Source organism: Dendrobium catenatum, unplaced genomic scaffold, assembly GCF_001605985.2.
Source record: "Dendrobium catenatum unplaced genomic scaffold, ASM160598v2 fragScaff_scaffold_71, whole genome shotgun sequence".
NCBI lineage: Eukaryota > Viridiplantae > Streptophyta > Magnoliopsida > Asparagales > Orchidaceae > Dendrobium > Dendrobium catenatum.
The window spans coordinates 202,930-220,618 of NW_021318533.1; the positions used below are offsets into that span (position 1 = coordinate 202,930).

The window sequence follows — 17,689 nt, forward strand, 5'->3', positions numbered from 1 at the left end:
ATCCCAAATTCGAATCTCCTCTCATATGACACGACTAAGTGGAGAGAAAAGAACTGTGGGTCATGCACCTGTGGGATTGGTTGCTGGTAGACTCACCGAGGGATTAGTGGACATTGCCAAGCGCGTCACAAGCTGACGTGGCAGCGGGCCGATACCCCCGTTCCCCATGGGCGGATCCCCATAGTGTTTTTAAATTTTAGAGGGTATATTTTGAAATATTTTAGGTATTTTTGGTATTTTGCCCCCTCTTAAAATTTTTTTTTTGTCTAATTTTATCAATCATAATCATCTTTGTCCATCCCCTATTAAATTTTTTTTTTGCCCACCATAAAAAAATAAGTTGGATCCGCCCCTGCCGTTCAAAAAAAAAAAAAAAATGGGGTCCCATAAAAATACAAAGCGCAACTAAAGCGCAACCAAAGCGCAACTAAAGCGCAAGTCAAAAAGCGCAACTAAAGCGCAAGGTGACGCGGCAAATTTTTATTGGCTGTCCGAACTTATCTTTTGGCTCCGGTCACCTGACCCAATAATTTGCCCTTCACCTGAGGCGACCTGCGCATTGTTGGGGTAGACAAAACTCCGAGCGAGATAAGCCTCTTCCTTACGCGAAATTATTTATACTTATCTTCTTCTTCGCCTTTCATTGCGCCAACGAGAAGCTTGAGCACACAAATTAATTTATTTTTCATATTTTTATTCCCCATTTTCAAGCTTCTCTCAAATTTTCTGGAGATCAGCAATCGGACAAACGCGGGCTGAAAAAAAAAAGGTTTTTTTAAAAATCTGTTATTTGTGGATGCGAAGGCTGTGTACATTACCACCTTGTAAAGCTCATCTAGAATGTCGCCAGTTTATCCATCCTCCGTCATAGTAGCCCTCCTTGTCTCCATTTGAGTGATAACCCTTTCATCTCTCTCTCTCTCTCTCTCTCTCTCTCTCTCTCTCTCTCTTTCCTCTTCTAATCTCCAACTACGACATCACATTTCTTGATTTGTCAATCCTGGGGCATTTATTCCTGCTTGCAGGAGCCACTTAGGTCTGCTTCTTTTCTCATCAAATGCGCTTTTGAGGTTTTCGTCTTTTGGGAATTGATAAAAAACGCAATTTTTAATTTGAAAAAGGTTTCCTTTTCTGTTTTTAAGTTTTTTTATTCTTGATTCTTTTATTTTTTAAAGGCTGTAGATACTTGTGTAGCATGTTGCAAACTTCTGGAGAATATATTTTTAACTCATTGATTACTTAGATTTTTTTGGTTTGGTGTAGGAGATTTTACTGCGAGTATGGAGATAACTAATGTTTCCGAGTACGATATCATCGCCAAGCAGAAGTTGCCAAAGATGGTTTATGACTACTATGCTTCTGGTGCAGAGGATCAGTGGACGCTAAAAGAGAACATGGAAGCATTTTCTAGAATACTGTAAGCTTTTTTGTATTTATCTTTGCGTTCTTTCTCTGATGGTGTTTGTTTTTGCTGTTTTTGTTTGGAGTTAGTTCTCATTGCCTTAAGATTGATGGACATCTATAATATATATTTCTTCTCAGAAGCATTATGAGAATTCCCTTTTTATTTGTTTTTGTAACAAGGATTTGAATCAGATGCTCTTGGAATTTGAATTTGTTGGTGTGAGTTTCCATGAATTTTCCTTGGCTCTCAAAATCTCTCAAAATATTGGAAATAAATCACCAAAACAAGGCCGGCAAAATTTTGAGAAGGAGCATGTGTGAATCCTATCTTAACAATTGGAAAACAGGCGCAACAATAATATCAAGCTTTTATTCCACTACATTGGGTTGGCTTCATGAATCCTTTTTCTCCATTGTGTCTTATTAAGAGTCAAATTCTCATTTAAATCTAATAAATAGTCATTTCTAATATTTTATAACCAAGTCTTTTTAGGACTACGTCTCCCTTTCTTAACATTATCCAAATTTAATACATCTATTCTCATAGCAATTTCATGGGAAGGCTGACCTTTTATGTGATCAAACCATCGAGGACGACCCTTTCTAATCTTAACTGCCATTGGAGCTACTCCAACTTTTTCACATATTTACTCGTAACACATTCTATCTCTAAGAGTGAAGACACTCCACCTGAGCATGCTTATCTCTACAACACTTAACTTAATTTTATGTTTCTCTTTTAATGGCCAATATTTTGCGTCATAAAGCATTGCAAGTCTCACCACCATCTTTTAGAATTTTTTTTTAATGTTTGAGGGGTACTTTTCTATCATACAACAGGCTTGATGCATTCCTCCACTGCAACCATCCAACTTGAATTCTACTTATTTTCGGACTCCGAGAGTTTTGACGTTTGAAAATAGGGGGGAAATTGTTGCGTCTTGGAACATTCACGACTGTAGAGAGATATAAAGTTTATTGTCCTAGTTTTGTACAAAAATCCAACATACAAAAAGATAAGAGAGAGGGTTGCAACATTTATAAAAGAGACTAGAGTTCTTATGTGGAAATCCCTGAAAAGGGGAAAAAACCACGGGGTCTAGATCAGTTTGAATGAATCAACTAGTATTTGTAATTGATTACAAATGATGCCCTTTTTCGGGGGAAGTCGTTGGCTCAATATAACACATATACAGCATATTGAGAACTTTATATGGATGAAAGAATCCAATGATATGAGAGTTGTCCTCAAGAGAGTGTTGGGATGCTTATCAAATTGTTAGGGCAATATTTGGGCGATAGATGTTGGAGGGACTCTAGTCGGAAAATGATGGAGGTTGGAAGGACTGTAGTTGGGAGACAGTGATCAGAAGGATCATAGTCGGCTGTCAATGGAGTTTGAATGGATTGTCTTCATTAGTCAGAAGGACTGTAGTCGGGCGACGGTGGTCGGAGGGACTGTAGTCATTGGGCGATGGTTGTCAGAGGGACCGTAGTTGAAGGGAGACGCCGGTCGAAGGGATTGCAGTTAGACGACAATGGTCGAAAGGACTGTAGTCGGGCGATGGTGGTTGGAGGGACTATAGTTGGCGAGTGACGATGGTCTGAGTGATTGTAGCGGACAACAGTTGTCGGAGGGACCGTAATCGGCAGGCGACGGTGGTCGGAAGGATCGCAGTCAGACAATAATGGTCGGAATGATGGTAGTCGGGTGATAGTGGTCGAAGGGACTGTAGTCGGCTGACGATAGTGGTCAGAAGGATTGTAGTCGATGGGTGATGACAGTCAGAGTGGCCGTAGTTTGCAGTTGGAGCCTTGGAGGGATCTTAGTGGTGGGCGACAGTTGACGCAAGGACCGTAGTCGATGGGCGATAGTGGTCGGAGGGTTCATAGTCAACAAGTGATAGTGGTTGGAGGAAGGTTCATTAGTGGCTTCTATATGGAGGTCCGACGGTGATGATCAACCATAGATTCAACAACGACGACCTGGTGGCACAGATTCATTGGCGGTGGTGCTGGGATGGAGCTTCAAGATTCTTCAACCTCTAGAGCTCGTATCTTCTTACTTCTTCCTTCTCTCTCATATGAAGAATGTGGTCTATTTATAATTTTTTAGAGTGTCATGCTCAGCAAATATGGAGAAAGGACAGGACAAATTTAAAGTGTTCCATCAGATGGCTAGTATCAATTCCCTCGATCATGGATCGTTCCTTAAACATTTATATGTCTTAATGATGTTGGAATTAAATGATCTTAGGCTCATTAGATTCGTCTAGTCGAGCTGCTCAATTCGACTATAAGCATGTCATATTCATATATCATTTGACCATCCAATTGATGCTTTGAAGCTTTTAAATAGGCTTCGGTCAATTGATTTTGGTTCATTTGGGCTCGAATTGGATTGAATTTGGTGTTATTGGGTTTGTCTCATTAAGATGTTCAATTTAACTATAAGCTTGCCAAAATTAAAATTTGGATGGTCTGAATTTAATTTTGGAAGTTTTTTATTCATATTTGGATCGAGATTTGTGCCCGATTAAGGTGATGTTTGGTGACGTATAACTTGTAATAATATTCCCATCTATTTAACCATTACTTTGAATAATAGATTCGAGATATCTAAAACATGTACTCTTATTGATGACTTAATCACCCAAAGTCACAATCCCCCTACTAGATCTATTACTACTAAAATTATACTCCATGTAGTCGGTTTTAGATCTACTCAAATGAAAACCTTTAGACTCTAAAGTCGACCTCAATAATCAAGTTTACTTTCAACTCCCTCTCTTTTCTTACTAGCAAGAAGAATATCATCAGCAAAAAACTTGCACCAAGGTACATACTTTTGCAAATGTTTAATAAGAACATCCATGACCAAAGCAAAAAAGATATGGGCCTAAACTGATCCTTGATGTAATCCAACTGAAATAGGAAAATACTTGGTCAAACTATCTTGTGTTTGAACACAAATAACATCTCCTGCATACATATTCTTAATGACTTGAATATAAGCACCTTTCTTTTCTAGAACTCTCCAAAGCACTTCTCTTGTTTATCATATGCTTTGTCTAAATAAAAATAAGTATTATATGTGGATCCTTCTTATTATCTCTATACTTCTCTAGTAATTTCATTTCATAGTATGAACTCTGTCAACTCTACTTGCATGCTAAGTGCGGATTGGATTTAACTATTGATTTTAGGGATTATCCTATATGTGTTAATAATTGAGAGTTTGTATGTTTTTATTTCTTAATGAGTTTCTTTTGAAGACGCCTTCAAGGCCTAATGTGAACTTAAAAATCAAATTCCTAGGTATATTTCACAGTTGTATGTTCATTTGTTGATTCAATTTATGTCGATTTTGATCCTTTTGAGCAGGAGGATCGGACTTGGGATTTAAACTGTGCAGCATTCTCAGACCTTAGGCTTAAAAGTTTGCTATAAAGGTTAGAACACATGTGGGTGTACGCTTTCAGTGCATGCATTTGTGTATTTTAGTGCATTTTGCATGTTGCATATTTGCATATTATATATGTGTATCTTTAGTATATATGCATAATGCACTTACACATTCTCGGTGCATTTGCATATTGCATTTTTTTCATATGTGCATTTCAACACATTTTCATATTATATATGCAATTTTCAGTGCACTTTTATTGCATTTGCATATGTATTTGCATATTACATCTTTTGTATTCATGCATAATTCACTTGCACATTCTCAGTGCAATTGCATATTGCATTTGCACATTTCAGTGCACCTGCACCATCATCAGTGTATTTTCATGGTTATCAGGATTGAGAATTTAAGAATTCATTTTCTAACATTTCGATCCACATAGCATTCTCGGACGTCATGTTTGCATATTTGTTGTGCTCGTCAGAGCCTATGTTGACTCACCATTTTCAAGATTTATTTTCTCATGCAATTTTCAGTGTACTTGCTTTGCGTACTTACATGACTTTTAATGCATCCGTATGACATTTGCATGGGATATCCAATGCACTAGTTGCAATTGCATGTTTTTCAATTTTGGTGAGATTTAGAGCTTACCTCGAGATGTGTGTATGTGTCCTGAAAGTGTCCGAGTTTGATCACTTTGCTCACCTTTAACTTTCTTGCACAAATTTTGAAGCACTATGCATTGGAATTTGAAAGCTAATTACAAGATCCGTGTAAGCATTGATCATGTAAATTCTAATTATTCGCCTTTGTATTTTATAATTTGAGGAATTTTAGGGTATCACTTTTTGTCCGCTTATACGAGGTGTTTCGGATCCGATGGCTAAGAAAGTAGTATTTGACTATTGCATTTTAGTATATTGCGCTGAGGATTTTTTCCTTCGACTGATCTACTCGCCATAGTTTTTTTTTTTGGAAAATTTCACGATTGGAGGTTGTCTGGAGTATATTGCACAAGTTTAATATACGTCAAGTTAGCTCGTGCGATGTCTCTTCAGTCGACGTTGATCTCATCGGCTATATCGAGCTTTCTCACCTCAGTTGTTGGATGTATTTTGGAGGTCAACAACCTATTGGCTGACGCCACAGACTTATAGGGCGACGTCGCCAATTTGATGGGTGATTTGTCGGGTAGTCATCCTACTGTGTGATTGACTTCTTGCATAACGTTTTTGATGCACGGCCGAATATTGTTGACCTATGAGTAGTTTTCATGAGTAAGTTGAGGTCATCAAAGGCTTGGACTAGTTTAACTTTACTTAAATCAAGCTTTTAAAATATTGAGTGTACAGTATTGTTATTATAATAATAATTATTATTTTGTTTGACGAAAGAAATAATAGAACCAATGAAAGCCCATGGGCATTTTCATAGAAATTGCCTCATGTATGGTGCTTTCATTAAAACGGCCATGCTACGATTGTTTTCGATGAAAATGCCTACAAATAGATGTTTTCAGGCTAAAGTTAAAACCATCTAAACTCAGAGCATTTTCGCTGTTTTTTAATTTTTTTTCCTGAATCACGCTCCTATTGCTAAATTAGGATTTACATGTGTTCCTTCTTAAAATTTTGCCAAACAAATCTTTGGGACTGGTTTGGTTGAGAATTTTACTATCGGAAGCACAAAGCTGTCACAAAGAGGGTTGGATAAAAAAAGTTTAAATTGTTTCCAAGAAGAGTATTGATATACTCCCCAAATAAATCTATATAAAAAACGTTTCATGTCCATTTTTTTTTGGTGATTAAAACAAATAGGGAGCATTTTAGATACTTTTGTTCAGGAAGAGTTTTTTTTAGCCCATATAATTTTAATAATTTTTGGTATGAGTTTGTTTGTGTGTGTGTGTGTATATAGGAGCATAATATTTCTCTTTCTAGTTTTGAAAATTTGCTTTTAGAAAGTTATGTTTATAACTTGCTTTTGAAACTTTTTGATAGAACACTTATAAGGTTTTGTTTGGTACGACTTTCTTTTTGCTTCTTATAGCAGCTTGCAATTTTTGTACTAGGAAGCTGCTTTAAGAAGCAAAAAAAAAGCCGTCCCAAACAAAGCCTAAACCTTTTTGTATGAAGAGGGGAAAGTTATTAAAGTCACGGTTATGACTGTAAAGCACCTTTTTTTCCTGCTTACTTTTGCTTGTACAATTTAGTAAGAGACGGGACGACAAATGACCATTTGTACTGCTGATTAAAATGAAGCTCAAGTGGTCCTTGAATAAATATATATCAATTGGTATTGCCTGACTGAATGACTTCGGATTATAATCATTTCTGAGTTCAAATGTCCCTATTTCTATGATATGGTGATCAGTACTTAGAAGATGTCAAAGATGGGTTTATTTCTAAAAAATTACATAAAATCTAAATATATTTGCCTTTGCAAGTTATAATATTTTTCATCTTTCAGAACCTTTTGCTCAACTGCAAGTACTATGAATGTCTCTAAAAGTCTTTTATCCTTGTTGCTGCAACTTCTCCTGATTGTTTAGGTTTCGGCCCCGTATACTTATTGATGTATCAAGAATTGATTTGACCACTACTGTCCTGGGATTCAAAATCTCTATGCCCATCATGATTGCTCCAACTGCTATGCAGAAAATGGCTCACCCAGAAGGTAATTATTTCCTTAGAACTTGTACATAGACTGTTTTGAGTTTGAAGTTTTAATTCTATAGCCAATGGCTTTCCTCTTTTGGTTATATTAAGCACCCATAAGATGATAATTTCATTAATAGTTGTACACCAACTGCGTGTTTGAGCTTGAAGATAAAGTTCTATTGGGTTGTATGGTTAGCTTTGTGCATGTTTAATCGTAATTCCCTAAGCCCCAATCATTTTCCCCTTAGATATTTTCTTAAGCAGCTCTGAACGCTTTCTGGAATTTATATCTAAATATATGATTTTTTCCCCCTTCCTTTTACTTCCTTAAATGAGAACTACAAGTCATCTTTTGTTTAATAATATTTTTTAGGTGTGATTTTCTTTAAGAAATTCTTTCTGACGAATGTAATGATGCATTGCTACAGGAGAATATGCAACCGCAAGGGCAGCATCAGCAGCTGGCACTATTATGGTTTGTATCTGTTATTTATTCTTTGAATGAAAGAATAGATAAAATGTAGATCTTGGTCTATAAACTAAAATGGATTTTGTGCATGTATCATTATTACTGTAGAGAGCGTGCAGAGTTTTTTGCAGTGAAGCTTTATTTAGCCTCTGCTTCAAAATCTTTAGTTTTCTGTGAAAGAATTGGCAAATGGCATGATTTTTGTAGTAAGTTTCTGGAGTCTTCCAGGCTACTCTTTTTAGAATGAAAAATATTGGCTTAAAGAGAGTGTTTATTGACTCATTAAAGCCTTGTAGCATAATTCATGATGAATCTCTCACCGATGACCTTGAATGAAACATATGAAGCCAACAAAATAGTATTGAGGTAAATTGATGCTTAGTATCAATACTATAAAATTTATCATAGTATTTACACTTTAGAAGTGCTTTTTCTTTTAAGGTTCTTAATTGATCCATTACCACCAGTCGTACACATAAAATAGGTGGTAGACAAGCGATGTTTTTAATTTATATTCTACAGTGGAGTAAGAACCAAACAATATTTCATTAACATAAGAACTAGACAATCATATAAGGATGAAGATGGTTCTTCATAGAATACCCCTCTCTCTAGTTCTATGATTCTATGATTACCTTTCTAAAATATGAACTCTCACCTCTTTAGTTCTGAAATATCAAGTTCCCAATATATTTCTCCAATTCACCCTTTCTATTTCCTACAACATCTCCTTATATAACATGAAATATTAGTTACATTAAAAAGTGGGAAAATATTAAGTTACTTGGTATGACGACAAGTACGATGTCAAATTCGTTACAAGAAATCATGAATACAAATTTAAGACTTTTGTGTTAATTTTGACATTAATTTTGTTATCAATTGATGTCATATACGCTTTGCAACATCTTCTCAGTCACCCTGCAACAATCTTCTCAATCACAAAGTTCGCTCTGGGGCATCTTCCTCCGACTTTTTCTATGTTCCTCCCAACCTAGCCCTTTTTTTGTTTGAATTATGATAAAATCCTTTTAAATAAACAGTAATTTCTTAAGATTCTTATTAGAACTGTTATAAACTTTGTCATTCAACATTGAAGGCCCGAATGGATTCAAGTTTCTCATATCACCAAGAAGTAGTTCTCTATGAGGGCAGGCAAGGCCGATTAGTATGAGTTATCTCCGATTTCTTTAGAATTATGAACGACCTAAACTGATTTGATTTGATCTTTCTACCTTTTTTCCTTTAATCTCTCATTGCTGATGTGAAGCAATGTAAAAACTAATTTCTAATTTGTCAGCACTTTTAGTGAATTTTCTTGCTTTCCTCTAGAAATCTTTTGGCTCTCTTGAGACCTTCATCTCTACTCTTGAGATTGGCCATTGATTATGCTAAGAAATCCTATTTAAAAAGAATTTTAGATAGGTATCCTAGAACTGAAGCTGGTTTGTTGAACTATTTGATATCCTATTGAATACGAATTTGATATTTGACATAGTTTCACCATTAATTTTTTTAGTGCCTTAGGCTGAATCCTCCCAGCGGGTGTATAACAGTTCTATTTACCACTTCAGCTAGCTGTCAATTTGTGGATGGAAGCTTGTGTTCCTCTTCAAAGTAGTATCTTATCATATCCCATAATGATTTCCAAAAATTACTAAGAAAGTGGGAGGCTAAATTTTGGATGTTGAGCTTTGTAAATCAATGTGTACCCAAGCATTCTTGAAAAGAAACCTAATTCTTCTTCTCTTGTTATGCTCTACTTACATTGCCATGAGTATTATCATCTTTGAGAGCATGTCCACCACAACAAAATATAATAAAGTTACAAACACAGTATTGCCTGAGTCATCGGATGTTATGAGAGCATATCTGCCTTCTTATTATTCCCTCTCTTCATTTATCGATTAATGATGGATCAAAAACTTCTAATATATATTATATTTCTGAGGTTATAAGACTTTGCTACATTTTTTATAGATGCTTCATGAAATGATCTTTTACTATCATGACTTCAATTATTAATTTTATGAAGGAGATTTTAAATGTATTGGCTTACTGTGATTTTAATGAGATAAAAAGAGATTTTAAATGCTTAAGTGCTTAAGTTACCGGATTTTAATAATGTGTTTGAAGTTTCATATGATACTTATGATATTGGTATTAGAGGAGAGTTGAGTTAGGAAGGATATCCCATTATATTCTTTAGTGAGAAATTGAATGAAGCTAAACAAAAATATTCAAAATATTAAATGCTTAAGTGCTTAAAAGTCCCAGTTTCGCTGGTTCAATTTTTGAATTATTTAAATAATTAATTAATTTAATATATTAAAAATAAAATATTAAGTAATATTTATAAATTTAAGATCTAACCTTAATATTTTATTGATATAAATCTATAATATGATTTTAATATATTATTTATAGGTGTAAATTATATCTAGAAATATAAAATAAGTTAATAATAATAATTTATATTAAATTTATAAATTTCTATGTAAGCTAATTTTTTTTTAAATTTGAATTAAATTTAAAGATTGAATTTGTTTAAATTTAAAATTACCTAAGATATTAATGTGTGAATTCAATTATTTTTTAATTAAAAATTTATGTTATTACATGATTATTCTGTCATTTAAGTTTTATTTAAATAATTTTTATATTTATTACATCATTCGGTTCTACCTCGGTTGAACCATTGAACCCTGAACCTTTTCTTCTGGTTCTATGTCTGATCTGATTTCCACAACCTTTGTTATGATAGAAGAATACCTTGTTTGGAGGGAATGACTTCAGAATTCACCCAAACTTTTATAGAGAATGTGAAGCAATCTGGTGGTGAACTATTTAAAAATCTAATCATGTAAGATGTGGAGCTAAATGATATAGAATAGTGGAGGAGGGTTGACCAAAATTATGATGTCATTGATCAATGAAGCTTTGGTGGTGAAAGCAAGCACAAGTTTTGGGCGGGGACACCCATAGATTCCATCTTTACTCCTGCCTTGTGTAAGGATAGTTTTCGAGCAAATATCCTTGACCAAAAAGAAATGCCATAAGAATTCAATGGAAACTTTATTATTTAAAATAATTTAATAAATAAAAATAAGACTTTTCTTTATAGAGGGTACGTATAAATTTTTTTTGTAAACAAATAATGTGGAAGAAGATGAGAAAGTGGTTAAACCAAAGTGAGTGATGGGTAGTCCAGTACAATTGCCAATATGAACGATTTCGGCGGTGGAATATTCTAATGAAAGGAGAGTTTTTGGAGATATATTTTGACATGATGATAGCATTTTAGTGGTAGGTGTGGGTGTGGAGTTTTTTTGGTGTTGTGGTGGTTGGGTAACTAGATGAACTTGAGGAGTGTAGTTCTATTGAGGCTGAGGTTTGATGGGAATGTAAGTAAAGTTAGGCTTTCATTGTGCAGAATGTTTTTTTTTTCTATGGTACAATTGACATTCTCCAAGGTTAAGTCAGGCTTTTGGAATTTTAGTTTTCAAAAGTAAAGGTTGAATTTGCTTTTACTGTCTCTTGAACTGGGTTGAACTTCCTATTACCATTGCCTCAGTTATATGATCATATTTTACCAATTAATGATTTGTTACCACAGCTTTGCTGTTTAGTAAATAAGTAAGGCTTCTTTTTCTCTAGACGTTGTCATCGTGGGCTACATCGAGTGTCGAAGAGGTTGCTTCAACTGGGCCTGGAGTTCGTTTTTTCCAGCTTTATGTAAGTAATCTCCCTTCTCTTAATTTGGGAACATTGCATTAGCTAATGTACTATAGTAAGTAGATTCAACTTGTATTCTCAGGTCTACAAAGACAGGAATGTAGTTGCACAGCTTGTTAGGAGAGCTGAGAGGGCTGGCTTCAAGGCCATAGCCCTTACGGTGGATACTCCTAGACTTGGCCGTAGGGAAGCTGATATCAAGAACAGGTATGCCAAGTGTTTTTGTTTTTTTAACATAGGTTGTATATTTATGATTTTATTCACTTAATTTAGGTTTCGTTTGGGATAGCATTCTTAGTGCTTTCTAAAACAGCTTTTTTAGTACAAAAATTTAGTAAACAAAAAACTTTTGTATTAAAAGCTGCTTTCTGAAGCAGTAAAAAAGCCATCCCAAACAAAGCCTTAGACTGTTTGGTACTACTGTTGCTGTATGAAATAAAAAATTACCCTTATATTTGTTTAGAGCTTTTTCACAACTCAGTCTACATGCTCCTGAAGTCATATAGATAAGATGCAGTTACAACTTGGTGAATTTCTAACTTTGTTTCTCACATAATCCAAGCTTTTGTTTCTTCAAGAAGTTCAGTGGGAAAAGAAGAAGAGAACCAAGCCTAAGATGGCTAGTTTTCAATTGCTAAAGCTTTCTTATATCTAATTGTTAGATAGGATGCAAATATTGACTTTGATTTGTTGATGAGAGAGAGAGCAATGCACAAACGTCTTCTTGAAATGGCATTTTCTCCAAGAATGTAATGCTAACATATACATTATCATGTAGGTTTACATTACCTCCATTCTTGACCCTTAAGAACTTTGAGGGCTTGGACCTTGGGAAGATGGAGAAGGTGAGTCTTATAAGAACCACTTGCTTTTGTTAATAGGTGTTTTCTAAATTCTTTTGTGGTTCTTCTTAGTCTGATGATTCTGGCCTAGCATCATATGTTGCTGGTCAAATTGACCGGTCTCTGAGCTGGAAGGTATGCTTTTGTCTTGCTCTTAGTAAATTTTGCTTGTATATATATAATTTTTTTTTTCTGACCAACTAGAACATATGCTCACTATTAGTAAGTAGGGAGGGGTGTACAAAGGTTGAGCTTGGACAAACTTGACCTTTGCTGTGTTCGGATCATTAGATTTCATTTTGTTAAAATTCAATTCATGTTTGAAATTGTTCGTTAATTATTTCATCCCTTATGAGCTTTTTGGCCTGTGAAAATTTAAAATTTCTAGCTTCTTTTTTGTGAATTAAGCATACAGAAGCCCACTATGATCAACTTGTCAAAATTTACCAAGGAAATCAATTGATATATATATATATATATATATATATATATAAGTATACTAATGAAGTGCAGCTCTAATTGTCAAGAATTTTAAAAAAAAATGGTGCATACCTCCTATGATTCTGATAGAAGTTGTCAAGCTGATAGTACACATATATTTCTCTTGGCCTCAATGCCTAAAACAAACTAAAGCCTATTTATAGGCTCCTACAATCTATACAAATAGCTACACAAATAGCTATACTATGCCATACAAGAAACCTATACAAAAAAGCAAACCTAAATCTAGGAACAAATATCCAACAATCTCCACCTTGGTCCTAGATTTACAAAACAAAAGATAACCACTGTTCATAAAGAACAGCCAAAGAATAACCCTGTCGATCTCCTCCGCCAAAAGCGTCCACCGACAGTTAAAAGTTTCTCGAGAACTGATCAACCATCTTCTTGAGTTTCTAGCTCCACCTCCTGACAGATCTTCACCTGTCGCACTGCGTCCAACGCAGCCAATTCCCCAGCACCCCTTGCCCGGCTTCCGCGCCTTGTGCATCCACCTGCACCCTTCGCCTCGTGCCCGCACCCTGTGCCTCCAGCCAGCGTCTAACGCTTTCACCCCGCGCCTGCGCCTTGCACCCATGTGGTCTGTCTCCAACCATATCCTGCACGTATCCATCCGTGCAGCGAGCCCTGCCCCTTCACCTGCGCTCCGCTAGTCACAAGACCACGCTTCGCACTGCCGCATCCGGCCAGCACCCTGCGTGTCTTTCACCAGTGCCCCGCGCTCCTATGCGGCCTCCTCGTGCACCGCATGACCTCGCACCTCCAAGAACTCCGCACTCCCGGCACTGTTCCCCAAGAACAAGCCAACTCCACCTCAAAGATCCAATCCGATCTTCTTGTCTCCCGGACTCCACTTAATTCCAATGCATGTCGCCTGTACCTCAGTCGGAAGCTCCACCTTGAAAAAAAGATCTCCCGGACTTCTGCTACAGTCTTGAATATAATTTCTTCAGCAGATAAAGCCGCATGCCAAAGCCGGCTTCCGTCTGATCCCGCCTCCAGTAACCCCGCCGGACGTCCAAAACTCCACCGCAAATCTTCCGATTCTTCTCCGGCGACCGCGTCGGAGGATGCGGGCGCTACTCCTCACCCCTACCGGCAACTCTGGCTTCTCTTTGTTCCGCAACCAAGGCACGTTCGTTGACTACGTTGAACCAACTCCGGCTTCCAAATTCATATTGCAAGCACCATAAGCCACCTCCGGTTTCTTGCGTGCAGACCAGCGGTACCTGCCTTGCCACCGATTTCTTCCAACGAATAGCCTTTGCACGAACAAATTCTCTTGAGCAAGCACATTGGCGGCACCGGCAGCCACCACCTCCTCTCTTTTCTTGGACAGAACACCTTCCTCCTTGATCGCCACCAGGGCTCTGATACCAAATTGTTGAAACCAAGGAGGAGATCTTGAGAGATCTTCTTGCAAGAGATAGAGAGGGAGAGAGGAAAGCCAAACTCAGAAAATTCTATAAATCTTTATTTTTCTTGGCCTCAATGCCTAAGACAAACTAAAGCCTATTTATAGGCTCCTACAAGCTATACAAATAGCTACACAAATAGCTATACTATGCCATACAAGAAACCTATTCAAAAAAGCAAACCTAAATCTAGAAACAAATATCCAACATAATAATACTAACTTAGAAGATGGCCGGTTGCTCTTACCAAGGAAGATTAAATTAACTCTTTTGTTTTGTGAAAGATTATAACTTTGAGTGATCAAGTCATTAATAAGAGTACACATTTTAGATATCTTGGGTCTATTGTTTAGAGTGATGGTGAAATAGATAGGGATATTATTAGTAGAATTCAAGTTGGGTGGTTGAAGTGGTTGAATGCATCGGGCTTTTTGTGTGATAGAAAAGTCCCCTCAAACTTGAGGGAAAATTCTATAATATGTGGTTAGACCTGCAATGCTTTATGGTGTAGAATGTTGGCCATTAAAAAAGAAGCATAATATTAGGTTAAGTGTTGCAGAGATGAGGATGCTCAGGTGGATGAGTGGCTTTACTCTTAGAGACAGGATACAAAATGAGCATATACGTGAAATGGTTGGAGTAGCTCCAGTGGAAGATAAGATTAGAGCGAGTCGCCTTAGATGGTTTGGTCACATAAAATGGTGGCCTTCCGATGATCTGGTTAAAAAAGTGGATGTATTAAATTTGACTTATGTTATGTTAAGTGTAAAGGTAGATCTAAAAAGACATGGTTAGAAAATATTAGAAATGATCTTTTTTTATTAGATTTAAATGGAAATTTGACTTTTGACGGGCACAATGGAGAAAAAGGATTCATTTAGCTGACCCCATATAGTGAGATAAAGACTTGATGTTGTTGTTGTTGTTTTGCGAAAGATAAAAAATAATACTGGACGGTGAAATCAAATGATTTATAGCTTTACCATTAGGAGCTCACTGCATACAGAACCAATCTATTCATTAGAATTGCAATCATTTATGTGCTGAAAACTTTGAGCTCAGAAAACCATATTTTCTTTTGTATTTCTTTTCTATCAGCCTTTCCATGCAAGGTTCATTAAAATTTTTTTGCCATTTACCAGGATGTGAAGTGGTTGCAGTCAATCACTTCCTTGCCCATTCTTGTTAAAGGAGTTCTAACTGCTGAAGATGGTGAGGACTATCAAATCTTCAAATTTATTCTTATAAAATTACCTAAAGTTTCAAAGCCAAAATATTCATCCAAAGTTCATGCTCTTTAATTCCTAACATACAGCAAGTCTTGCTGTCCAAAACGGAGCAACTGGTATCATAGTATCCAACCATGGAGCACGCCAACTAGATTATGTTCCTGCAACTATCACTGCGCTTGAAGAAGTAATTTTCTATCTCGATTCTCTGTCGCATTTTTTTCACTTCAATGATTATAGATTAATGAAAACTTCTTTTAATATGATGAAATTCTATGAGCAATCCATAAGCCAAAGAGATTAAACATGAAATATTGCTTTCCATGATCCTTTTTTTCCTGGGCTAAATTCAGGTTGTCAAAGCTGCTCGGGGTCGAATTCCTGTGTTCTTAGATGGCGGTGTTCGCCGCGGTACTGATGTCTTCAAAGCACTAGCTTTGGGAGCCTCCGGTGTTTTTGTAAGTGACTATCCTATCGGCTATTAAGTCATATAAGAGTATTGATTTGTTAAAATATGAAGCTTTTTATCCAAATTATTCTGTGCGGACGCCGAACGCTGTCTAGAGATCAACCAAAATGTGTTACGTCACTTCTTCGCTCGGTACGGTTGACGTAACTATACCTGATTCGCCTCCGGATGTAGAGTTGTGTCTGGCATATGCACAGAATAATTTCTCTACTCATAGGCTTTAATTATTACTGGTTAATCAAATTCAACTTTGACCCCCCTTTATTTCTTCATTCTCCACAAAATACTTAAAATATTTTGTTCTTCATTTATCAGTTTTTCCTGCTGAAAAAGTTTTAAGACACTGATGCTTTAAGAACAATCTCAGATAGGAAGGCCTGTGGTATTCTCATTGGCTGCTGAGGGAGAAGCAGGAGTAAGAAAGGTGCTGCAGATGCTCAGAGATGAGTTTGAACTTACCATGGCTTTAAGTGGCTGCACCTCTTTGAAAGAAATCACTCGAAATCATATCATTACACCATCTGAGACAAAATACCCCATTTCGGCCAGGTTATAAGTCACCCTGAAGGATTCATTCCAAGGAAGAAGGAATGTCTGGTTTGGAGCATTTAATAAGCTTCAATGCTTGATGATTGTAATATATTGATAAGATTTGGTAAAAGTTGTAGCTGCCTCTATTGTATTTTCTTATTGTTGTTGCAATTATATTGAAAATTGATGATGCTATACTGATTATGTGGTTCTGATAAAAATGTGAGAAGCTTTTGCTTTTTCACTCAATTATTAATCTGTTTTCTTGATTTTGTTTATGGAGATTCTGTTTCCTGGGAGTAAGAATGGATCATGAAACCTCAGTGAAAGAAATATACATATGAGGTGTGTAAGTTTTTAGTTTAGGAGACGAGCTCTAAGGTGATATTCAGTTGGCTAAAAAAATGTAGTGTAAAAAAATAACTTTGGAATTATTTGAATGAATATAAAAAACATGCATCTGAATGTTTATTTTTATGTGGTTTGAAGTAAAATGAATTTAGTATAAAGTCTGAAGATGGTGACAGCTGGCGCTGATGCTAGTGGTGGCTAGCGATGGATGCAACGATGGTTAAGTAAGCCTGTTTGCCATGAAACCCCTTAAGTAAAAGATGTTAAACTCGTAAACATTGAGATGCATTTTAGTGTAATAGTTAAAATTTTATTTAACAAATTTCGTAGTTAAGCGTGCTTATCCTGGAGAAATCATGGGATGGATGATCTCCTAGGAAGTTCCATGAGGCTCTTTGACCAAAACGGATAATATCTCTATTAGTGATAATGAGTAAAATACCTCAACAACTAAACAAGCAAGAAAGTAAAAGCAGTGAAAAATAAATAACACCAAGATTTAATATGAAAAAATTCAAAATAAGGAAAAAAAATCACAGAGCTATATCACATCAAGAAATCCATTATGAAAATTGGGAGAGATAAGTATAGATCTCTCATCTCTATTGCTCTCTCTTTCTCTTCTCACATGCACCGTTCTCAATATCTAATATAACTAAAATTACAAGAGA

The 17,689-nt window shown here is 36.1% G+C and overlaps 1 protein-coding gene across 1 annotated transcript; it reads left to right on the forward strand.

Moving 5' to 3' along the window:
* Positions 1-869: 869 nt before the first annotated feature.
* LOC110097286 ((S)-2-hydroxy-acid oxidase GLO1) lies at positions 870-16,692 on the forward strand. The gene is made up of 12 exons (XM_020823570.2): positions 870-1,036; positions 1,264-1,417; positions 7,368-7,492; positions 7,905-7,951; positions 11,603-11,680; positions 11,763-11,887; positions 12,459-12,525; positions 12,595-12,657; positions 15,581-15,650; positions 15,754-15,854; positions 16,021-16,125; positions 16,504-16,692. Exons 2-12 carry the CDS (start codon positions 1,281-1,283, stop codon positions 16,690-16,692), a joined length of 1,107 nt encoding a protein of 368 aa, XP_020679229.1. The 5' UTR covers positions 870-1,036; positions 1,264-1,280.
* Positions 16,693-17,689: the final 997 nt, after the last annotated feature.